Consider the following 25,807-nt stretch of genomic DNA (forward strand, 5'->3'; position numbering starts at 1 on the left):
ACCCGTCCATAAGTGTATATATTATATCAAAACAAAAGGAATTTTCTAGTAACTGATCAATCTGATTCCGTCCAAAATAAAGCAAAGCTTTTATTAACATAATTTTAAATCTAAACAAATTATATTAATTATTCTATACCCATTTTTTTTGGAACCTTTCAATATCAATTCTTCATCAATATAATCGAATTTAATTCAATTGTTTTTAATCAGAATTATGATTGTTAATATTGACACATTATAACCGATACGAAAAACGTTTTATAGGTTAAAAACAAGTTACAGATATTTTCATTCCAGATATACGACATTACGACACATTTACAACGGTTAAGGCACGCGTCACGTATAAAATAAAAAATTCGCGAATGTGCCCACCTCTGGTTTAAACATATGTATGTTTCATATTAAATATTTAAATAAATTTATAAAGTATAGTATTCTATTTTATTTCCTCACAAGCTATAAACAACTTTTGTGTCAGGTATCAAGGTTAGGAAAATATAATTCAATACAAGTAGGTATCGATAGTTTTGTTTCGATACCGAGTAGGTATCGATACTTTCATACTAGCAATTAGATATGGCGTGATCTGCTACTTGTGAATCACTCGTGATTCGATCACGTTCGTTCCCAATCACGGTGATTTTTCACAGTGATTCGTAATTTCTCGTGATCGTTTCTGATTGGTGGAGAAACCTAACAGTTCTTTACACGCGACACATAATCTGTATATTTTATATTAACAACATCAAAATAAAAATTCGAGTTATATCGTATACAGTGAAGGAATAATTAGAAACAATGAAGAATAATGAATAAATTAATAATTATAAATTATAATCTATATGTTACCTAGCAAATCATTCTTTTAGAATTTCTTGTTTTTTCTACTGATTTTTACAAACACGAATAGTAATGTAATTCATCATAAAATCATATTGAATACGTTTTTCTGTTTAAAGATCAAGGACTTACGATCGCAGTGAGCAAATTCACTCAAGATAAGAAATTCTATTACGTTCTTGATACGTATTACTCACTTATATGTAATAATATAGAATAAAAATATACTATTAGTCCGATATTTGAAAATATGCATGCGTTCGTTGTCGCTGTTAAACTGTTGTAATAACAATGGAATAATAAAATAATTTACTCAAATGTACATAATAATACATATACATATCCATAAAAACAATATTAAGCGCAATAACTTTTTTGTACGCGAAGAAAAACTAATATAGGTCCGTCGGGATCAGAACCCAAGACTCCTTTCTAATACGTCTACTTTATAGCGAACGGACGGAAGAGAATCCGTTCACGACCATGGTCCCTTCTTAGATTTAACGTAATTTACAAATTCACCATCTCATAACGTAGAGGGCAGCAGAAAATCCCTGACTTTTTACACTAACGGTATTTCAGAACATGAGACACGAAGTCCCATAAGATGATAGGTCTATCCTACACCTATTCGGTGGTAAAAGTATCGATACCTTGGCGGTATCAATTCAACCCTAACCGAAGTGGGTCTCTCATGTAAATGTGGCACAAGTTTAGTGACTTTTGTGGCCAAGTGGTGGGAGGCCCTTCCCTACGCCGCTTTTCCCCCAACGGATATCGAATTTGCTCGTGAGTGTACATACAATGTATGCACATAGTCCTTGTGCCCATTTGTGTTTGCTTGTGTTGTTTTTGCAGTCGAAACATAAATACTTATATAGAATACATGAATGTAAAAATTCTTTTATTGAAAGGAATATCAAATAATAATAGAAATAATACTTGCATTACCAAGTTATGCGCTCAGTTGTTAATATAATAGTTTTATATCTACAATGACGTAATTTATTTATACATAGTCATAATCATTTGTTTACGTTAAGTTAACCTGCTTGTTTTAAAGAACGCAAATTATGGATATTCCAACTCCTTCGAATATAAATCATGGATTTTCACATGCTAATGATGGATTCTTAAATATACCTATTGAGTCAGCAAGTTTGGATCCATTGTCTACCAAGCGTAGAAGGTACCTATTAATTTTTATCAATTCTATAAAATAAGTAAGTGTGTACTTAATTTGCAAATGGTATATGGTGGTATAAATTAACGTATTAGTATTATCATATCTCTAACGTTATAGTCAGCAATATTTGCAGAATTAAATTTTTACAAATATTTAATTTTTAAACATCTGCATGGATTATTAACTTTTGCTAATAGTACAAAGTAACAAGTACAAGTAACAAGTAGACTGCGTACGTTTATGCGAATGCATATTTTAAAGAAATGGATTAATAAAATGGGACTTTGGCAGAAATATGTTTCATTATTAGAGGATTTACAAAATATATTTTTATATTTTACATATTGCACATATTTCTTACATATACAGAATTTGTTTACAAATTACTTTGAGTAATTGTCAAAACATGCTCAATCTCATTAATTTAAACTGTGGGAATTGCTGCAATTACAATATGGAGTAAATATGCAGGATAAATTTGATAAATATACGTTTGTGTAATGACTAGAAAAATTGTACAATAGTGTTTAATTAATGTATTTAGCATTATATCTGAAAACATTAAATTATTAAATTTTGTAACATACAAAACACAATATAACATCAATATTAAGCATTTCAATTATTAAACTATTAAACTGTATTACCAATAAAATATTATACTATATATGTATAATTTAATGGTAATACAGTTTAATAGTTTAATTTTGATGTTACCTTGTGTTGTGTATGTTAAAAAATTTAACAATTTAATGGTATAATATGACAAGTATAACACAATTAGTTTTTTAAAATTTGTGTAATGCAGAGGTGTTAAATACATTGATTAAACACAATTATACGAATTTTTGAGTTTCTACATAAGTGTGTATTTATCAAATTCATCCAGTATATATTTTGCATACATATTGCACATATACTATGCATATTTACTGCATATTGTAACTGCATGAATTTCCACAGTCTGATTCAATACCATTGAAATCAGTGAAAAAGTATTGTGAAAATGAATGTATGTAACATGTTTTATAATATATCATTTTTTTAAACCAAAATATGTATAAAACTTTTAATTGTACATTTAATATATTTTTCAGAAGTACAGAATTGTAGGTATAAAGTGTAGTTATTTATTATGCTTACAATATTTTTATGGTTTTGTAGAATAATTACTATATGATATAAATTTTCATGAAAAATGTAACTTTTGGAAAAGAACATGTAAAATTGAGAGAATATTCGTGTAAAATTAAATTGTAACATATGAAGTATCTGTTTAATGAATTCGAAACATATATTAATTTAGTTTTGATTAAATATCTTCACTAATTGATATACATAGCATTTATTAATTTAGAAATTTTTCTAATGAATTAGTAATGTTATTTACGTGAAGTATGATTGGTGGTACTTATGTCTTATTCCTATTAAAATTGTAGTTCTTCACGTACAATAAAGCGCAGAAAATTTGATGATGAGCTCGTTGAAACAACATTCAATTTACAACCACCTGCTACAAGTGCAAAGTCTGCCTCCAGATCTAGAACTGTTTCAATTTCTACTGCTCCAATGGAATGTGTTCCACAGCAAAATGTACCAAGTCCTATTCCAATTTCTGCAAATGTACATCATGCAGATAGATGTAATCGACGCACAAGTAGACCAGGAGGATCAAATGCTCCTGGTAGAAAAAATAAGAAGAATAAAAATCACTCACATTCGGTAAATGCTACAAAAGATTTGGGAAGATGGAAGCCCACAGATGATTTAGCATTGATCACTGGTGTACAACAAACAAATGATTTAAGAATGGTATTTGTTTCAATTTTGTTGCAAATATTTAAAACAATTATTTAGTTCCTTTTAATTTAAACAGTTTTTTTAACATATTTTATCTAGTTAATATTGTAATGGTATATATATACAGGGTGTCTCAGCTAACTTGATCATCACGAATAATGACTTAACGGTAATTTTTAATACGTACTTAGTATCTGAAAACTATAGCTGCTCGAACTGATGCCCCTTAATTTCCACACAGTGATTATTTTGTAAATACCTCAATAACTATTACGTTTAGGACATATGAAGGTCAACATATTTTTACTGAGAATTTGATACTCTATCGATCTACGGTACAAAAATAGGTAATTTCGTTTAAAAAATCAAGGTGACCTTGTAATCTCTGAAATTCCTCCACCCACAAAAAATGCACGTGCCTTACAAGTAGTGCTCCGTGAAGCCATTTAAGTTCCACGTCTCAAAATTTTCATAAAGTGTACCGTTAAGTCATTATTCGAGGTGATCAAGTTAGCTGAGACACCCTGTGTATGTATATGTGTGTGTATATATATATATATATATTAATATGAGACAGGTTCACAGAGGCACCAAATTCTCTTGTCGCTTTACATTACAAGAAATACAGCAAAGATGGTATGCTCTGCTATATGATAGTGCAGTATCAAGAGTAGCAGTGCAAGCTATGCGTAATCTACATCCAGAATTGATTGCTAGTGTACAAGCCAGAACATTATATAGTAAAGCAGAAGAAGATCTTCTTGGTACTATAAAATCGGTAATAAACTTTTATTTATTTTTCGTTGTTTTATTACATAATTTACAATTTCTTATTTAGGAGAAAGATATAAAAACCGTCGTCTGATGATTATTTTGCATTACCTGTATTTGATGATTATTTTTTTCTTATTTTTGAAATATTAATTAGGTTTATTTACATTACATGTTGTTTATTTTCTTCCAGACCTCACAGCCAACATTAGAAATCTTTCAGGAACTTCTTGAGTCAAATGCGCATACACTTTATTCTGCCAGAACTGCTAAAGCTTTATTAGCTCACTGGCAATTAATGAAACAGTATCATCTTCTTCCTGACCAAACTGCACAAAGTTTACCACGAGGTGAACATGTTCTTAACTTTTCTGATGCAGAAGAAATGATCAACGACACAGAATTACTTGAACAGAAAGATGAGTTAGTAGATGCAGAGCTTGTTGCAGCTGATAGGAGAAACAAAAGGGAGATAAGAGTGTTAGAAAATGAATTAAATAGGTGGCAGGTTCTAGTTGACAGTGTAACAGGAGTAAATCCACCAGATTTTGATAATCAAACTTTAGCGATACTTAGAGGAAGACTTGTTAGATATTTAATGAGGTCACGAGAGGTAATTAATAGATTCGTCGATACGATTATTGATAATTTTCTAATATTGAGACTGAGTTATACACCTAGAAATAATTCTTGCAATGAAGGAATTATTTCAAGTACCACACTTGAGTAACTCACCCTGTATATTAGGTAGAATAAACGTTTAGTTTATTCCGATAAATGAGTGTTGTTTTAACATTTCATGTTTTTATTTTTTCATGTTTAGATTACTGTAGGCCGTTCAACAAAAGACCATAATGTAGATGTAGATCTTACATTGGAAGGGCCAGCTTGGAAAGTCTCACGCAGGCAAGGAACAATCCGTTTAAGAAATAACGGAGATTTCTTTCTTTCTTCAGAAGGAAAGCGACCAATTTTTGTGGACAGTAGACCTATTCTTGCTGGAAATAAAATGAAACTTAACAATAATAGTGTAATTGAGGTATTAATATTTTATTTTTACAGAGATTAATCTTTTGCTACGGATGCTACATATATGACCTTGAAAATAGTTCGTTAAATACAAACATATATACACGAGGGTTCAGAAATTATAATACATGTATACAGGGTGTATCCCAAAATGATGGGACAATCCGCAAAATGCATATTCCCCATGCAAATAGAAATTGAAAAATCCTTTACCGTTTTGTAATCTGCGGCTCCATTTTGGAGATATTAGCAGTTAAACAAACTCACAAGTACGCGCTGCACAATCAAGAAGCATCCGACCGAGGTCATTGACCTCTGCTTCTTGACTGTGTCTGCTGCGCATACGTGGAGCCGACCGCTCAGCTGATTGGAGTATGTTTAACTAGTACTACCTCAGAAATGGAAGTTCAGATTATAAAACGTTAGAGGATTTGTGGATTTGTATTTTCATGAGGAATATACCCGTTGCGGATTGTCCCATCATTTTGGGATACCCTGTATATCTGTAAGGATGCAGTGTTGAAACAAAAGTGGGCTTTGACACAGTACTTGTATGAGTGTGATGACAGATATTTTCTGTAATTAATTCTTCAGAATATTCCAGTGCTAGCAATCCTTATGCAAATATTAGCATACACAATATAGATAATTTTTAAATACGAGCACTGTAGTGAAAGGATTAATCCTTATTAACTGTAATATACCCCTTCAGCAAGAACTATACTTCTAAAATAGCTTTTTTTTAGATTGCAGGTCTCAGGTTTATATTTTTAATAAATCAAGAACTTATTTCTGTTATACGCCAGGAAGCAGTTAAATTGAATTTGAAGCCATGAATATTCTATTTCATTCCTTAATTAGTACTCATCATTATTATAAGTAAAATGATATCTCACACGTATTTATTACATTAAATAAAAGCTTTGTATAAAGTACAATATAGTTATTCATTTACGAAAATAATAAATTTGCTCAATTTCATACATTTTCGACTTTTATTTTACATAAGCCTAATATGTATCCCATATTAGAAGTTTCGATTATTTATCGTCAGTCAGACGTGATATTATTTCAATAAATGAATTAAATTGAATCCATTTAATTCTATTATATTTCTTTATTTAAACGTTTATACGATACAAACACAACACTGTCTAAGAAATTAAAACTTTCCTGATCCGCAATATCCACTGGGAGATCCTTATAGAGTTTCTCGTTCAGATCACAAATCCAGAAACAGAATGTCTCCATCTTCCTTAGTTTTTAAAAAACATGATTTTTTGTAAAAGCAGACAATTTTGGGCAAAAACGACGTATTACGTGAACTAAAAACGTTAGAAAGTTCAACTTGGTTTAAATAACTTAAATTTTGTAATTTTGAATGGTCGTAAGTGGCCGTTAAAGATTAAAAAACAGCCAATTTTTACAAAAAATTCTTTACCTCGCAACCAATTTTCTATACATTAGCGGATTTTGTTGACGTTTCTGAAGAAGAAACCACCCAGAAAAAGTGTCGGAACGGCTTTTAATTTAATCGGGTCGGGAAAATATCCGTCGGCAACATGTGCACGGTGTTTTGCCGCCAGGCGGCCATTGCTCGCTTATCTCGACTCTTCAATGCCGTAGCACAAACGAGGTACGTAATAAGTTGTTATTGAGATATCTGACTATTGATTATTATAAAACAGATTGGTAGCAATTTTTTGGTACCATAATATTTGTGTAAAAAGACTATTTACTATTTATTTTGCAAACAACAAATTTTTGCTCTTTCATTTGCGAATATCTCATTAAATATAAATGGTGCGATGAGAGCAATTTTTTAAGATATAAATTGTTAAGAAACACTAGTATTCGGCGCCCACTATTTTTCGGTGTTTCACTTCTTTAAATATCCAGTGTCGACCCCAGGTCGTTGACGCTCGACGTTCCATAGTTTGAATAAACACGCTGCCGAAAGTTATTCGAAGCCTTCGAATAAAAGATGAAAAATCTCTGCTGCTTCACCAATAGCATATCTGAGTTGTATCTGACTGCGAGATTCAACATGTTACAAATAAAAGCAGTTTGAAAGTGAATGAAACTTCAATATCATTTGTCAAGAGAACGGTTGAGTTTCGACCCATGGTTTCTTTCAGACTTTTTATCCTCGCGACAAGTAGAATATAATACGATAAAAAAATTTGACCTTCAAATGCAAGGTCAAGTTGAATTTTGCGGCAACGTTCTTACCTGTATCACCATCAAATCGAATCCTTGACACCCTGTAAAAGCGGGCACGAAGTGATTCCCCTTTAAAAAATTTAAAAAAAGTATAGATTAAAACTTGTTCATCTCAGGCTTAATTTTCGGGAAAATCAAATTTGAAGATCCACTGCATGCGTATGCAATTACAGCTAAGATATGGTTCACCGAGCGATATACAACGTCTATCATGTTTGGAAATAATGTCTATGTAATATTTACGAGTTACTAGATTCAAGAAAGAATAAAAAGGCATTTTGTTAACTATTTTATTATATCAATTGCAGAATGTCTAAAACTGATTGCCTCGGTGTCATATGCATAGCTGTGCCCGTCTAATTACAGATGTATGAACTCTCGGTAACTTGTTTTGATTTTTTAAGTTCTCAAATACATTAATACTTCGTACCAATTGGTCCCGACTTCCAATATCTGGACTATGAACCTTTACTCCGATATGACCCCACAAATGAAAATCCAGAGATGTAAGATACACGATACATATTATACGTCGTTTGGTGGTGAACCATATCTTAACCGTATACTTTTTAACTATATTTTTTTTATTCTTTCGTGAGGAATCACCTCGTATTCGTTTGTACATATTACTTGGCTAAACCCTCTATATGTCAACAGGTATAAAAATTACAAACTCTTGGACAGTCGCTACAATGTAACAAATTAAAAGTATAGGAATCACAGCACACTGTTAATTACAACATGCATAATAAACTTAACATAGTCCTTCAAACATACCATTATATTAAATATATCAACTATGGTGAAACATTATTAAGTTTGATGAGAGAAAAAAGGTACTATTAAAAGCAGACTCATGTAATAAATCTATTAAAAACACTTGTCCTTCACTTATGCCATGTCACATAAATTTATTGTATTATTGTTATAAAGTTTTGATTGTATCGATGTAAAAGCTAATGTAATCTTCAGATGTATACTAAAAATGAAATTATGTAATGTGTAATGTAGTGTTAAATGTTAATTAATTCTATTATTAAATAACATATAATAGTGAAAAAGACATGTATTCATAATATTTATTACATCAAAGTAGTATTTTGAATAGTTTTCAATTACAAAACGATCAATTTTGTCATTTGTCTATTATATTCTTGCCATGAAACTTCGCTCTTTCATTGACATGCTCATACAGTCCTAAATATATATCGTGCAGTCATTTGAAGTGATTTTCGTCTTTTTTTAACAAATATTTGGACATGTTTTGGTTCATACAGTCAGTTTTAATGAAAACTTTTTTATAAAAAGTAATCAGCCTGAGGCTTTTTACTGGGTATTCCTCGACTTTCCTGTGGTGCTGCTTCAAATATCGTAAAATCTCGTTGAAGGTGTTCATTTAATTCTAGTATCGCAGCTACGTTTCCACATCTATGTAACAAAGTTTCGTAAAATTAGTAAATACTTATACTTACTTCTACTGAATTAAATATAATGAAATATATTGGTTTGAGTCATATACATGACTTTCTCCGTGAACAGAAAAAGTTTAAAATAGCAACTAGCAATAGTAATAAAAATCCTAAAACTTTGCAATAATTATTGAATTCAGTAATGATAAAGAATATATAATACATTGCTATTAATTGCGAAAACTTAAACTGAAAAACACTTAAAAAAGAAAAGTGATGAAAGTTTTTTATGGTTCAATGCAATAATATAAGTGTACATTAATGCTTGTATACCGTTTAAAGTTACAAATTTCAGATACCTGTAGCAATAGTTAGGTGCTGACCAAACTGTCAAAACAGTCTCATTAAAATGCCACTTATATCCTTCCATAACTAATTGATGCGCTCTGCATATCATATCAATATCATTAGCAGAATTAAACTGTGCTACAACATCACTCCCAAAAAGATAACCAGCTCCACGTGGTGAAACTCCCCAACCCTGTGTATCCTCAGGATCTGACCAAAGTAAATCACACATTGGTCCATCATGTGGAACCTGCAAAATTTGTTTATTTTCAATTTTTTATTTACTTTATACTGCACTCAACTGAAACAGATTTATAAAAATTATACATATGTATTACTCACTTCTTGTTTTCTATCTATAGTTCTTATCTGATCGAGTGTTTGAATACTTGGTGATAGTCCTCCATGAACACAGAATATTTTTCCATCAATTATAGCAGAGAGAGATAAATAATCAAATATTTCAGTACACCATCGCCAAACTGAATTAGTTCCATATTTACGTAAACATTCGTCATAAAAACCATAAACCTGTGTAATTTGTCGAGACTCATGATTCCCTCTTATTAATGTAATCCTATCAGGGTAACGAACCTGGAATTCAGATTATATTAGTGGCTATAACCACAGTAATTTACTTTCTATTCATATGTGTTTCCCAAAATCATTCCAAATTAATTACTATATTACTACTTATTACTATAACAGTTTTACTTATTACTTTTAACGCCAAAAGGAGAAGAAATGTTTCAACGCTATAAAAACCTCTATCAACAAAATCACCCATGAACAAATAATTTGTTTCTGGTACATCTCCACCAACTTTAAATAATTCTTTCAAATCATAGAACTGACCATGAATGTCTCCACACACCTGAAAAACATTACATTTCTGTAAAATATGATTATAATAAATTTTGTCTCTTTTTTAATAAAAACATACCGTAACTGGGGAATCAACTCTTTGTACATTACTTTCTTCAATAAGAATTTCTCGTGCCTTTGCACAAAGAGCTTTAACTTCAACTTCTTTAATAATTTCACATTTTTTTAACTGTTCTATTTGGCGATCCAAATCACTGGAATCAGCCATCTTAAAAATTATTCTTTTGCTAAAAATTACATTTATTATTAACACACAAATTATTTCATAATACATTTAAGTAATTAGTCATTATTAGTAAATCACCAATGAAATAGGTATATACGTACAAAATTACTTTACATTAGTAACACATTAATATTATATGTAATACATCATTTTTATGATTTTTAACTGCCTATCATAAAGAACATGAAATTCAGAAAGTAAAAGACTGAAGAAAGAAATTTTAGACTGATAATTACATTTAAAAACTCAATTAAAGTAGTAGTTAATAACATAATATTATCAGATAAGGGCCAGAAAAGCTTAAATTAATAAATACTACTATCATACTGACAAATAAAAAATGTTCATTCATTTTATTTATTACTACTCAATGAAATATAACTATATCCACTATCATTGATATCTCTTAATGCATATTCTTAAGATTGCTTCGATATTAAAGTTCTGGTTAATTATAATCCACTGTATGCATATTTGTTCAGAAACATTAAGAAAATTTATTAAACAATATCACATTATTTTTCACACTTCAGCAATTTTATATGATATAAATGAAAATATTTTATTAACAAATTTTAAATTACTTGAAGTATACTAATAATTAAATATAGATAATTACTATTATTAGTATTAGATTATTAGGTGCTCATTCTGGTGAACCATTGTAACCAAAAATATAGATAATAATAATTCAGATATTTTTAAGTTAGTATAAGTAGTCTGATTTTAAAGCAAATCATAAATAATTAGATTTCAAGCATAGGTAATCATACTTTCTGATTATCTGTTAACTATCAACTAACTCTACTAAATTTATAGAAAAAATGAATCGTATAATGTTCGAAAATAGTTAAATATAAGTATACCGAATAGCTAAATTACTTTTGAGACCTTTTTAAAATTTGCTTCACAAATACACTTTACAAACTTTCTGTTTTTAAACCATTACCTTTAAAAAACTATTTTGTAAATCAATTGAAAATTTGAATATAGATAAATAAATACATTTATAGAAATACACATAAGATATTATCACCAACATAAAATAATAAGTAACTATATATTTAATGGACGGCTAACCTAAATGACTGTATAATACACAAATAAATACGGCCTATAAGGAAAAAGATGAACGTACCCGATCGTATAGAAAAATCAAGATCTATTCCACTCAATAAATAAAACGCATTTAAATAATACACGTATAACTAAAATTCTTCTCGATTATTTCATATATTGTATATATATATATATATTAAAACACTGATAATTAGTTACATTAATCAAAAAATTCGTTTCAAGAAACGTTAAACATCACTGCACAACTGACATTAGACCAAAGAAGCCGAGAATAAAATTTGAGAAAGTTGGCATAGATTAAAGCAAATTGAGAAATGAAATTTAACTGAATTTGTTGTTACTATTGTAGTTGCATGGTATTTGGGAACTCGAGCGACTATAGGCGGCAGGGTGATCGCACTGTCATGGTGACTGTGTAGGGCAGTGGAGGGTATGACGTCCCCGACGTGGAGATTCGCCAGTAAGTGCGGATGGCACTCGGCAGGGGTTTTCTTCACCGTCGCGTTTCTCACAAGTACTCGTTTCTGACTCCCACAGTATATATAATAGACTATGGTAAGGATGAGGTTGGCAGTAGAGTGAGAGCAGCAGCCAATAGAAATTAGGTACTCTTGTATCTAGTCGCCCCTCCCACAACGTATGCTTCGTCCCAATCATAGACCAGAATGACAATGTATAGTTCTACGGGGGCAGGCCGAAAGACGGAAAGGAGATCGGCTTTCGGCCGCCATGAGAGGGACTACTGGTGGTGTCCTCTACAGCCGAGTATAATTATTCAAAGTGGCATCCTTCATGATGTCCTTTGTAATGATCCTGGTGACGCTATGTGTGAAAGCATTGGAGAACAACTCACGTGTATAGCAGTGTATATTATTGTAGTTCTAAGTAAAATAGTAAAAATATTATATTTGAAGGTGAAAAATTGTTATAAAAATGTAAATTATTAGTAGCAGGTAATCGATCTCGAAAATGCCAAAGTGCATTGTGCAACGTATTAAAGCACGAATGATCAAATTTAACCGTTTGAGTGCCACGGAGCGATTTTGCGCTTCTCCTCTGTCCCTCGAACAGAGGAAAATCCGATAACCGCGACACGCTCGGTTTCTGTCGATGCGCGACTTTACGGTTACCACTCCATTTTAGGTAAAAGTAAAAGAATGATACAACTAGTAAAAGAACGAATGAACAACACTGAATTGAAACAATTACAGCTACCGTATAAAGCTGAAAACAGCGCAATAGCGCTCCTTGGCATTCTTGGAGAGGGAATAAGACAAGCGCTATCGCGCCGCTTGGCACTTTTGGAGAGAGAATAAGACAAGCGCTATTGCGCCGCTTGGCATTTTTGGACGGGAAAATAGCAAAGACACGTGGCACTCAAACGGTTAAACTACGTATGTCCCGCGAGAAATTGGTACCGCATATTTGGCACTAGTCGTCTCTCTCATGGCGACTGAACGGTCTCCCGCGGCGCCCCTCGGTTTTTCTTCCGCCCCCGTTGATAAGTGTACTTTACGCACCGTCCTTTAGGTCCATGGTCCCTATAATCCTATGTCTTTAAAGGTTCAATTGGTCCCATGGATTTTGCTAACTTGCACTAGCACTGTGAACTGCGAAGCAGTCAGAGAATCATCAGAGAATACTCTCATAATAACCTTATCCATGTTAGAATTTTCGTTTCATTCTGTTGTACACAGCTGTGTGTGCCATAAATGTATAATTGAATAGTTTAGTAATGAGTAGTAATATAAATAATACATGGATTTGATTAATAATAAATACACTAAGCAGAGAGCATAATTTAAGGGAAAATAAAAATATTTTATGATTTTTCGGTTTAATTTATTAATTGATACTTGTCTATGTACAAGACTGCACCTGCTAAACAATCCTCTTACCTATAATACAAGACAGAGGACCATCCATGAATACAACAGCGTTTCACCTTTTTTATCTCACTACGTCGATTGCAATCAATTTTTTTAATCAAAATCGATTAAAAAAACGAGGAAAATAAAAGGAAAATGCCAGATATACTATTTACAAAAGCAATTGTTCAATTATTGATCGATCAATTAATGATTAATTCATTTTATATCACATAAATATGAAATTTACATGATTTAGTTTTATAAAAAAAGTTAATTTTTTTTTTAAATTAATTTCGATTGACGTGTTAGAAATAAACAACATTTCAATTCATTATCAGATTATTTACAAGAGATCAACTGCTAAAAATAGTATATTAATTATGTAATTAAAAATAATTACTTTCAGTCATACGATCAATAACTGATCAATAATTAATTGATAATTATCAGTACTAACTGTAAGGTCTCTGATAAAAAGACCGACAATAGTGACTCAATCAATTAATTAACTTAAAGCATAATTGACCAATTTGCAGCGAATTTCTACAGGCAAAGAAACACAAATGATTTAATTTAAAGCACCCCAAAAATTTCTGTTCCTAAAAATTGTGCTCCGACTTTTATTCAATATTTTTGGTATTTATCCTTGATAGTGTTCTTCGTCGTAATTTATATCACGTTGTTTACAAACTAATTTGTATTTACCGCGGTTGACTTTAATGCATAAAGTAATTTATCTGCTTTAACATGAAAGTACATTATTAATTGTTGCATTTTTTTGGTAGCTTTCATTAGATGTCGCCTCTGACACTTGGGCGTGTATGAAGTGAAAAAATAACTAAATGTATAAAATAGATTGCACCAAATGTATGCTAATTAATACAGTTTTACTTTTATACGTTTCATTTTTTACTTTTCTTGATTTTTTCATTAAAATTGACTGAAGTGACTTTTTTCATAAACGAAATTAGGTAACATGGTAACATGTACTAAAACTAAATTGAACACTTTCATATAAAAGAATTTCATTTGTATTTTGCGGTAACACAAACATGTCACTATCATTCGTGAAGTTTGCATTGAATAAACTGTAGCATTTCATAATAACAGGACTGCAACATTCTAAGTCATTTTTAAGTATTAATCGCTATATCGTGTAATTCTCTATACAATGCAAATTAATTTACACAATACGTTTCTCTAACTCTCGTTTTTTGAATATGTATAACAATTTCAAATTATTTGTTTGAATGTGCCAGGATTAATCCTTTCTAATTAATGCGCACTAAAAAATAATCATTCACAGTTTTTTTTGTTTTCCACATGCGCAATGCTATGGGATATTTTTCTTTCCTTTTTAAAATATGAATCAGTTATTTACAATAAATCACTCGAAAAGGAAATAATTGATGCGAAATAACTATCGTTTTAAATTAAATCGAATGAAAAGTTTGCTAATTGTATTCCAAATTGTAGATTGTCGGAGCGTTGACAAATTAGTTACTTAAAGCCTTATACAGATTATGCGAATTAAACATAATACTGTAAACTTCGGAATAGGTTATAAGTTTATTTGGTACCGAACTATTTCGTTGCGTAATGAACAATCAAACTTGCGTTTCATGTTCGACGTAGCAAACATATATGTAATAAAATTTCATTTTCGTTTTAAATGTGACATTTGAAATTTGTGTGCAACTGTATCATTACAAGGAATGTTTATGTACCACTAGGTGGTACCAATGTGATCTGTATAGTGTTATTTTGGGGTTTGATTCAGAATATTTTTAAAGAATGCATTAAAAATCATAATATAGTTTCCGGCGAAAATAAATTATTTCGTCATACAACAAAAATATCAAACATTCAAGTTCAATGCAAAAATACTGTGTCAGATAACATGATAATAAAAACATACGCAATGTCTTGCATGCAAAGTAATCTTAAAAAGATATCATAGGATAAAATTACATGCAATTTATTGTGAATATTTAAAATTGTTAAAAAAAATACTGTAGCGCAATTAAGTAAAATCGTTTCTAGGTTGCTGAACACGTTCAATACTTATTATATAAAAAGCAATAAAAGATCTATGATTTATGTCACAGATGTTCTATAATACACCATGTTATCTTATTATTGTGTGTATTTAAAATGTGAAAATTCCTGTTCGTTTTACGTTGAAGAACAACGTAAAACATAATGGAAAAATCAAATAATTCATCTTCTCATCGCTCCGACAGTCTTACATTTGAATCTCTTAAAATTTAAGCTAGAATCCCGCATTAATTTACATAGCACACAAGGAACAGTGGTTTCAAAGTAATCCACCTTTTCGTCCAAACAAAAGCGAACTGATAGTTCCCAAAGCAGATTGCGCGGGTGATTCTTTTGTAACAGTGACAGGGACAGCAGGTGTAACTTGTCCGAGGTCGGGCCTCGTGGCCCTAGCACCAGTTCTCCTTTGTCTATTTGTCTCCCTGCTCAATGTGGGCTCGTTCTGCTTCTTCTCAGCAAGTTTTCGTTTTGTCGATGAGGAATCACTTACAGTGGAAGAAGGTGAAAGTTTTTCCTGACTTCCACTCGAGGATATAGAGCTTTTTAAGAAAGTTAACTGAGCCATGGGACTATCAGTAGTACGTCTGGTGTACAAAGATCCCTGAAGAGCTAGCGGAGAGATAGAGGAACCGATTGTTGTAGCCATTATAGTATCGATACCAATTCTTTCGAGTTTCTCTACTAAACGAATCCCAGTAAGAGCTTTTTTCTCGGATCTTGAAAGCACTGTCCGCTTTCTTTTTACCTGCTTCAAAATATAATTACACGCATAAATTATAGTGAAACTAATTCTGGAAAAAGAATATGGTACAATCGAATTTATAAATTTTTAATTTGAGTTCAAAACTTCAGAAAATAATTTAACAGTGTATATCTTTATTTACATTTAACAAACTACTTTTTATTTTACTTATTACAAGTTAACTAAGTTATTAGTTTATATTTTAAATTATCATGTATTGATAAACAGAAGTAACATTAATTCTGTGAAAGTAGAATCATGTATGTATTGTTCAATTTGTTACTATTCGTAATAATGTTTTACTTCCATGTCATCTCTTAATGCAGAATTCTTTTCTACATATCTTTATTTTTAAACTGTATATTTTTGCGCATACCTCTGTTTCTCCACCAAACGTCCTCTTTAATAATTCTGCCCCACTAGATAATAAGCCCAAAGAAATTCCACTTTCCGGAGTTGGTGAACTAGATCGACTTTCTGGAGGACTAGCATCAGGGCTATTGCAAGGTGTTGCAGTAGGTGTATAATTCCTTTCACCACTTGGAGTACCAACACAAGAAGGTGTTACAGCTTTTATACCTATTTCGACAACATAAATAAGAAATATTTATCTTAGAAAAACATAAAATACTTTCTTGTTTTCTCTTCTTCTAAAACCACAAACATATACCAGCCCTGTATTGAAACAAAAAATTGAATTGTAATTTTTAGCTGTAGCAGCATGGTACACGACTGGAAAGGTTTTTACTTTCTGTATAAAGATTATTACATAAATAATAAATTGTTGAAACAAACGTTTGCAGACTATAGAATGTTTTTTCTTCGGTAATTTTCTCAAACTCTGTAAAGATTATGTATAAAAAAACGTAATAAATACCTCTTTCATTCAGTATTTTGGCGAGCCCAAGGGTTGTCGAGAATGTCGAAGTAGAATTCCTTCTACTTAAAGTTCTCGGAGTACTCATTCCGGAATTTAAAGCACTATTAGGTGCAGTTGCAACTCTGCTACCCACGATACTTGATGTTACGTTTGTGTGATCATCAGGATGAAGAACAGTACTATTGGTATATGTATAAACGGAGCCTGTGTCTTGGAAGAGTTTACCAGGATTGGTATATTCTTCATCTTCCTCAAGATCGCTTAATGTAAAAGTGACTAGGCCTAAGTCTTCCAGGCCACGACCACCTCGAGTCATCACTCCCGGTCGTTCTTCTAACAAACCACCTGAAAGATAATATAAGAATTTCATTTAAAAAAGTTTACAGATTAATATGGAAGTCTCGTATGAAAGTTTTTTATGCTACTGTGGTAAAATTAGACAGTGTTAAGATGATTCATAGATGATTCTCTTTATACATATGTGTGAGTTACTACGTGTATGCTTTTAAAAAGACCTAAATATTCTAACAAATAGGACCTCTATTATCTCTATTTCTCAAGGTCCAATCATGTTACGTCCAATATTATTCTTAAAAAACTTCTTCTTATTACTACCATTTCATTGTGCATTAAAACTGACTAACAGTTTAAAATTCTAAAAATTTTGTCTTTACTCGTATACTTTCTTCCAAAAGATTGGCCATTTAACATTTACCTAAAGTTGGCGTGGCTAATTGCGTCCACTGATGCAACGTTTGTGAACCTTCAATAGGTTTGACTATTTGCAGTTTCTCAGGAAGTCTCCAAGCATTTCCACTGTAACCACTTAGATTTCCGCTACTTCCCGTGGACATGATGCTGTCTGGAGTTCTACATCCAAGAGGCACGAAGGTCGAAGGTGAATTCACTCCAGCAGCATCGTAATCGTAACTATATCCTGTACCGGTGCTCAGGCAAGCACGCCTCGCGATGACTTCGGCAGGCGTTAACCTACGAAGTGCTGCCACAAGGTCTGCTGCCCCAGGAGCGCCTGGTACTCCCATTCCCTGTGGAGCTCTGAAAGTTCGTACATATCCTTCACACTATTTTGTTTTCAAGTTCGAGCGCGTTTAAAGACGTATTAAAACACTCTTAATAAAAATACTTGACTGATCATAAAATTTCGGGGCTACCAAAAAATTCGTTTCCTTTAAATAGAGCTATTATTTGCCACGTGAATACTTATGCAGTACAAAACGTGAGCGTGGCATTTGAATGTCACTTATGAACATTATAAAATATTCCACAAAAGATTTCATTGGCTGTAAATGCTTAAGCAGTAAGAAAAATTCTCAAACTTACGGATAATCTTCAGAATCTGTAATAAGAGATCCTTCCGAATCGCTATGGCCAGCAGAGTCCAAACTAGGGAACGTTGATGCTATGGGTCGAATTTGTCCACAACTCATTCTGGGCCCAGCAGAACCACTCGATAGGGTTGATGTAGTCATCGACCCTATTCTTGGGAACTGATTACCATCAACTCCGTACGAATTTCTTGAAGCACTTCTGACCGTTTCAAAAACTTTTTTGTACGTAGGTCTGTATAATATCAAACAAGCAAACTAATATTTTGTCACCTTTACTCAATAAACAATAAATATTTATACTTCCACTACTCGTTTCAAATGCTCTTCCATTAAATAAGAAAAGATAAATATAAAATATGAATCTTTAAACCTTTTGCGCTATATAAAAAGTAATAAGTTATAACAAAGTATCTCAACAGAGTCCTCGGTTATAAAAATGTATGCAAGATACTGTCATGGTTATTGACAAGGCATACTAATATGACCGTTATGCAGTAAATCGTTTTTCTGTTACACAAACAGTATATATGGAAGGACTTAAATAAAAAAATGATAAGAGTAACGTACACTCTGTCAGCGCTGATGCCAGAATCTAAGCTGAGTTCAGAATAAAGAGAGGATTCCAATTCTGAAGCAATAGAATCAGGCTGCGGAGCAACACCCATTGAGGGAAATAGAGATCCTCCTCTGACTGTTGGCATTCCTTTCTTTCTCTGTTTTCGCAATTGTTCTTGAGTTTCCGCTAATAAATTCACCACCTTTAACAGACAAATCAAATTGATTTGGCGTTGTTTAAAACGTAACAGAATAGTCATCGTATTAAAACACTGTCAGGCGGTCAACTAAAATTACTTGTTGCGAAAACTTCCCATACAAGCCAGTCCGTCTACAGTGACATTTTCGTAAACACAGACGCAACATAAACTTTCTAAACTTCATTAGAAGTATTTAACATTATATTCAATTACAAATACATAATAATACTTTGGTAACATTTTTCCCTAAACTGGAAAGTGATGACACCGGCCGTAGACAGCAGTCTGTGCAGAAACTCGTCGCCTGATAGTGTCTTACATAGAAATTTAATTATTATAAGCCTGTTAAATTTCTTCGACATTTTAGCAGTACCTTTTACAGTCGTTATATCTTTTACGCCTGTACAATAATACTACATTTCAATATTAAAAAGTAGAAGCAATTAAACATTTTTCACGATTTTGAACATTACATTCCTAGCTTTTTTTACGAATTTTTCAAGCATACCTAGAAACAAAATTTTACACCGTATGTGACATGTAAAAAGTAATCATAACACACGTCAATTACAAGAAGAAATAAAAGGAATGAAAGGACATGAGAATTCATTTGTGAGAATATACCTCCGCATATCGGTCCTTAAACTCGGCCAGCTCACTCGCAAGGGTATTTTGGTTATCCCTCGTGATGAGCAAGGTAGCTCCCACCTCGTCGTGTTCGGCCATCAGCTGTGCCAATCTTAATTCCGTTTCCGCTAGTTTCGCCGTCAAGCTGACAATTTGCTCGTGTTGGAGGCGGTTTTCTTCTTTCTGCCTGTCGAGCTCCTCGGCAATCCCGTCCACTTCCATGTTTGCATTTGCTGTATTGAGAATTTATTTTTGTAATGTCTCTTAATTTAAGAATGAAAATTGGTACTTAAACTACCAAAGACCGCCTTCGCTACGCGTTGAATGGCTCCGGAAGCCGCGGGTTTTAATCTTCACGCGTAGGTATCGCAGCCTTTCAATAAAACAGTTATAACTAGATTATTTGTAAATTTAATAACGCGAACCTTTAACATAACTGGGTCAAATGATTACTTTCCTATTCTGCCATTTTAGTACTACCGTTTAAAATATTCCTTTTTCCTGAGAAAAAATTGAATATTTCAAACGGTAGTGCTAAAATGACAGAAAAATCGTGTGGCGTACTGATATGATTACGGTCGCCAGTGGGTTAACATTAAACCAGTAAGAACGGTAACCGAAGTAACAAATTAGTTAATGTTTATTGTCCAGACTTGAACAATATGCTGGGTATGGGTACTGATCTATATAAAAGGTAAAGAGGTTTTAGACATTTTCGATCCCCAATGATTTGATTTTCATACCCTGAGGATTCCGCAGATAAATTTTACTCTGAAGTTTTGGAAAGGTAATCGACTAACCAAGCTGAGCAGCGATATCCCTGACAAGTTTTGCCTCTTGCTCCTCTGTACTATCGGTATCATATATCAATTTCGAAAACTCCGTCCTCAGTTGCTTATTCTCATCTTCGAGGGTACTGATCTTTTTCTGCATCATATCCAAACTGATACCACGAAGTCCGGTGGGCGTACCGGCTTCAGAGTTTGTTTCCTCAGCGTCATTAGTCAGAATCTGAATTAATTCTGTCTTTTTCGTAAGCTCATGCGTGAGTTGAGTAATTCTCTCGTTAGCTTCCTTTAAGTCGGATTCTAAACTACTGACCGTGGCTTCGAGCTTCTGGTTGTGCGATAATAATTCTTTGCCAATGCGCGCGGTCAGTTCCAAGTCCTTCTCTTTCTGGAAGACAAACAAATTTTTTGGATGTTATATTTATCGTATCATAAGTTATTTTATACATAATGTTAAAGAAGACGGTTCAAAATTTGCGTTGTACGAAGGACCACTGACGAACAAATAATGAAAGTTGGTAGAATTTTAAGTACTTTTTTGTAGTCAGGTAAATCTCACCTTTAGTCCTTGTCCTTAAAACTCTACTTGCATAGTAAATGATGAAGGGGAACATCAGAAGTTTACTTACAAGCTTCACTCGATTGAATAATCTTTACGTACATTTTTATTCATTCTATGCGAAGTACTAATAAAATAAAATTTTTACCCCCATTGAACGAATAATAATAGAAAAGTATTTCATTTTTTTAATTTGCTACTTGTTCTTCATAAAAAATATTTTCTCGATAAACGGAGTTATGTAATATAATTTTATTATTTATTTGTTACTGTTTTTGAACCATTATCTGTTCTCTAGCGTGATTTATATTTTTTAAAAAGCGCGATTTATATATAACTTTTCGTGAGTAGACGATGAATCAAATGAGCCAATACTGATTGCCCTTTTTGTATTTGCTTCAGCAAGTATTATATATTTCTAAATTCTACACCTTCTTTTAAGATTATCCTGTATAAATGTCTACCAAGTATTATCGTCGCCATTTACCTCTTCCAGAAGCCTTGTCACTGCTTCTATGTCATTATAAGTCTTGGTCATTTGGCTCACCCGGCTGCTACATAGAACTGCAAAAAAGAAACAAAAACAGCTTTATAATAAATTGTCGTAAGATTATCATTTTATGGTTGTTAAAGTGTTTCAATTTCGCGCTTTTTCTATTATATACAATTGATCACATGTCCTCACGCGATGCCCTCGGCGAGATTCGTTTTTTTTTCTTCACTAGCGTGGTGATGCGACGTGTGTGCATTGACGCGTTAAGTCTGTATCGAAGTAAGAATAAAGTAATTTTTCGTTTATTGTGTATCAATTTTTTGATAAAATCAATAGGTTTTGGGCTCAAGTTCTTTTTGGTGCGTATAAACCTCTCGTATACATACGTGAAGTAGCGAAGAAACAAATTAACTAATTTGGTGAACAGAGCCACATGTCTGACATAACATTTTTCTTTTGTGCAAGCGCATCAAACCTTTGTGTTGTACGTACTTACGCTGTGTGCATTAAAGTTGAAAAATATTGGACGGAAAAATTGACGCAATATCAATTAATAAGTTTGATGATAAAAACTATCATCAGTGGAAATTTCAACTATGTTGTGCTCTACATGCAAAAGGCCCTTTTGTAATTACAAAGGGCATAGAAATAAAGCCAGGGACGACGCAAACGTCGACGGCAGCAGAAATCGCGGTAAATAAAAAATGAATGAAGGACGGTGCGTGTGTCATGTTTTTATTGGCTTCTACAATGGATTATTCCCAGATAACGGTCATCGAAAATTGTCAATCGTCAAATCTCGTGCAGCAGTTAAAAAATACGGACGAAACGATAAGCGACATCCCAATTACAATGGACTCTAACTATATTGCCACTAAACATATTGCCACGCGAGGCACTTCCTCTTCACACGTACTTTCGAGCACACAAATTCGCTCTCCCACCACGTTGCGTACGCCGGCGCACCAGCACGATGTAGGTATTGCGCAGGCGCTGAGTCCGAGGCTATGACGATAAAACTTAGCATGGTGGGGGCTCTGAACTCAATGCCATTTTCCTCCCCTACAGCCCCGACCATGGCAATATAGTTAGAGTCCACTGTATAACCAAAATTCTTGGTAGTTTGCTGCCGAAATTTAAAAGTTTTCAAGCATGGTGTCGCTAGACGTAACCAAACAAACGATCAGAAATCTTGCGTCGCGTTTAATAGACAAAGACACTAATTTAACCGCGTCTGATGATAATGCGAAAGCTCTTACTGTGTCATCACATGTAAAAAAAATGTCTAACCGCGTCCGAAATTTAATAAGTGAATAATAACCTGTTACAAATGTCAAAAGAAAGGTGATTTCGCTAACGACTGTCGCGGAGAAAGAAAGTTTAAACCTAAAAACCAGCAAAACTCGCATTCAAGGAAATTATTCTGCTTTTAATGTACTTGAAAGTAATTCACTGTTGAATTTAGACAATGAAGTATGGATTTTCGATAGTTGCGCAACGTCGCATATGACACACTGTCGCGATTTCTTTGCTGTTTTTCAGGAATCAAGCAACGATGCCATTGTATTTGTAGGAAATGGACAGGAATTATTGGTAAAAGGAAAAGGCGATGTAAAAATTAAGGAATTGGTAAAGGACGCATGGTATGATTCAATAATTACTGATGTTTTGTATGCTCCTAATTTAAACAAAAATCTATTTTCAGAAGGTATAATTGCGCAGAAAGGAATGAAAATTGTAAAAGAAGGTATGAATGCTAATGTTTACGGAAATAAGGTGCTTGTTGTTGCTGCTGCACGCAAGAAAAGTAATTTATATCACATGCAGTTCAAAATAGTCTTAGGACAAGAAGTAAATCGGGTAACTTCGTTCCTTTTCGGTGCTATTCGGGTATAAAATTACGTCATACATATATATGTATGCTATGAGAGATGAAAAGAATATACTTACTGTACGTTAAAAATTCCGTATGTCATGTAGTTTGTATAGATATATGTATTTAACAAAATTAATAAATAGTATAAAACATTAAATAATAGTACGGCACACAGCCCACCAGCCATTAATAACGAGCCAAATCGAGCCGAATGCATCCAAAGCTAACCGATGTATATCTAACGACCGCTGTCTTTTCCTCTCCAATCCTACGGTCCCCTCGCCCAAAGTAGTAGCTTATGCTCCGTCTCTATATGTCTATGCTTTTTTCCAATTTTCAGCAGTATCGTGACAAGCAGACGCCGGAATCTAGCTCCTCCTACGATTTCTTAATTATTGTGTCTCGCGTGGCGAAACGGCATCATTGTACCACCCGTTTAAGGCAAGGGAAGAAGATGAAAATTTCTTAAGCATGGATAATCATAACTGAGGACAAACGACAAACACGCATGTATCCCTCAAATGTGAAAACCACTGGCTCGATTACTGTTATGATTAATCGTGAAAAATTTCCATCTTCTTCCTTTGCTTTATCCGATATGTGTTAAAAGAACGACGTTTTGCTACGCGAGCGGCAATTAACAAATCGGAGGAGGTGCTGCACTTGATTCCACCGTTCGCTTGTCACGCCGTTGCCAAAAACTATGAAAAACGATTTCAAGGGTACATAAAGGCAGAAGGAGATTCTTTCAAGATGATCCTATGTACACTCGCGAGCAAACTCGGCTTCCGTTAGGAGCAAAAGCAGTGTAGGAGAAGGGCCTTCTATCACTTGGTCTCGGGAATTATTGAAATTTATGTCAAATTAACATTCAATTTAACATTTATTTCCGTACTTTAAATAAATTTACCAAGTGGTAGGAGACCTTTCTCTTCCGCCATTTTTTCCCCTAGTGGAAGCCGAGTTTGCTCGTGAGGGTACTTATTGTTAAAATTAGTAATAAATAATTTATACATAAAGTCCCTGAACTTTTTGATTAGATATTGTACTCCCATCTTATAGATAGAAGGTTGTAAATTTTTGAGGTCTTAAGAAGTGAGATCAACGCGACTCTCGGCTCTCCGGATAGCTGAACCCTCCGACCCTCTTTCATCATACAATTCGGTCAGACAGATTGGAAACGCGTTGATTTGACGTACGTATAGTTGCACCCCGTTGAACTCGTCTTAGAAGAAGTTATCATATGTATTATAATGTAAATAGAAACGTATAATATTTCATTTTAAAAAATTGTATCACCTTTGAAAGTTCTCCCACAAGTGCACCCACAGAACTATATACATTGTGTAACGTGCCCTTCTGAACCGAGAAGCTTTTGTAGGAACACTTTTTTCATATCTTTAATCGCCTTCGAAATATTTGAACCGTTCTTGGATAAACCATTTTCGAGAAAACGGTTTGGAACAAGTTAGGTGAGCCACTTTGTATAGTGTTACTTTTAATAAAGTACGCTCAGTGTATTACTTTGAAGTAGAAATAAGTATCAAAGTTTATTCCTTTCTCACAAATTTAATATACTGTGTTTATCTGTAAAGCGCAGAACACATTTACATATAATGCGCAATCTTTAAAATGTTTACCATGTATCGTGCACAAACTCGATAAAATATTTACACACAATTGTAATCTATCATTTGATCACTTTGAATCCATTATTATGCCGAGTGGTAGTCAAGTTACAGCTTGTAATACTAGTCGCTGAGCACTTCAACCGTTGGAGGACTTGTTTTACAAATGAATTATCTACTGCATTTCATGTGGCAAGTTCACAGTTATAATTTACCATCCTGTTAATACAACTATATGTAAGTAGACAGTAAGTTACAGGTAATTCGATAATCACAATTATAAAACACAGCTAACTCGTTTCTTAGACAATTTTGAGATAACACGGTCGACGAAAAAACCGCCTTCCTTCTTTTTACATAGTTTATTTCCTTTAGCAC

The 25,807-nt window shown here is 33.0% G+C and overlaps 3 protein-coding genes across 5 annotated transcripts in view; 1 reads left to right on the plus strand and 2 right to left on the minus strand.

Annotated features, from left to right (window-relative positions):
- Positions 1 to 1,879: 1,879 nt before the first annotated feature.
- Positions 1,880 to 6,469, plus strand: LOC107189725 (microspherule protein 1). Its single transcript, XM_015578327.1, has 6 exons — positions 1,880 to 2,035; positions 3,472 to 3,844; positions 4,410 to 4,610; positions 4,797 to 5,216; positions 5,427 to 5,642; positions 6,379 to 6,469. Exons 1-6 carry the CDS (start codon positions 1,920 to 1,922, stop codon positions 6,466 to 6,468), a joined length of 1,416 nt encoding a protein of 471 aa, XP_015433813.1. The 5' UTR covers positions 1,880 to 1,919; the 3' UTR covers position 6,469.
- A 2,528-nt stretch (positions 6,470 to 8,997) lies between these two features.
- Positions 8,998 to 11,956, minus strand: LOC107189703 (serine/threonine-protein phosphatase 4 catalytic subunit). Its single transcript, XM_015578295.1, has 6 exons — positions 11,862 to 11,956; positions 10,556 to 10,724; positions 10,334 to 10,486; positions 9,955 to 10,206; positions 9,624 to 9,862; positions 8,998 to 9,283 (listed from the first exon to the last, which is right to left on the minus strand). Exons 2-6 carry the CDS (start codon positions 10,703 to 10,705, stop codon positions 9,154 to 9,156), a joined length of 924 nt encoding a protein of 307 aa, XP_015433781.1. The 5' UTR covers positions 10,706 to 10,724; positions 11,862 to 11,956; the 3' UTR covers positions 8,998 to 9,153.
- Positions 11,957 to 15,913: 3,957 nt separating this feature from the next.
- The window catches only part of LOC107189798 (trafficking kinesin-binding protein milt), a 46,923-nt gene continuing 37,029 nt past the window's right edge, over positions 15,914 to 25,807 (minus strand). For all 3 annotated transcript variants that reach the window (XM_015578463.1, XM_015578464.1, XM_015578465.1), the window contains 9 exons: positions 21,920 to 21,996; positions 20,886 to 21,261; positions 20,083 to 20,318; positions 19,271 to 19,461; positions 18,696 to 18,935; positions 18,070 to 18,410; positions 17,352 to 17,699; positions 16,851 to 17,053; positions 15,914 to 16,480 (listed from right to left, as the gene is read on the minus strand). In XM_015578463.1, coding sequence (XP_015433949.1) covers positions 15,992 to 16,480; positions 16,851 to 17,053; positions 17,352 to 17,699; positions 18,070 to 18,410; positions 18,696 to 18,935; positions 19,271 to 19,461; positions 20,083 to 20,318; positions 20,886 to 21,261; positions 21,920 to 21,970 — 2,475 coding nt within the window. In that variant the 5' untranslated portion in view covers positions 21,971 to 21,996 and the 3' untranslated portion in view covers positions 15,914 to 15,991. The remainder of the gene's footprint in view (positions 16,481 to 16,850; positions 17,054 to 17,351; positions 17,700 to 18,069; positions 18,411 to 18,695; positions 18,936 to 19,270; positions 19,462 to 20,082; positions 20,319 to 20,885; positions 21,262 to 21,919; positions 21,997 to 25,807) is intronic.

Source organism: Dufourea novaeangliae, unplaced genomic scaffold, assembly GCF_001272555.1.
Source record: "Dufourea novaeangliae isolate 0120121106 unplaced genomic scaffold, ASM127255v1 scaffold162, whole genome shotgun sequence".
NCBI classification, from domain to species: Eukaryota; Metazoa; Arthropoda; class Insecta; order Hymenoptera; family Halictidae; genus Dufourea; species Dufourea novaeangliae.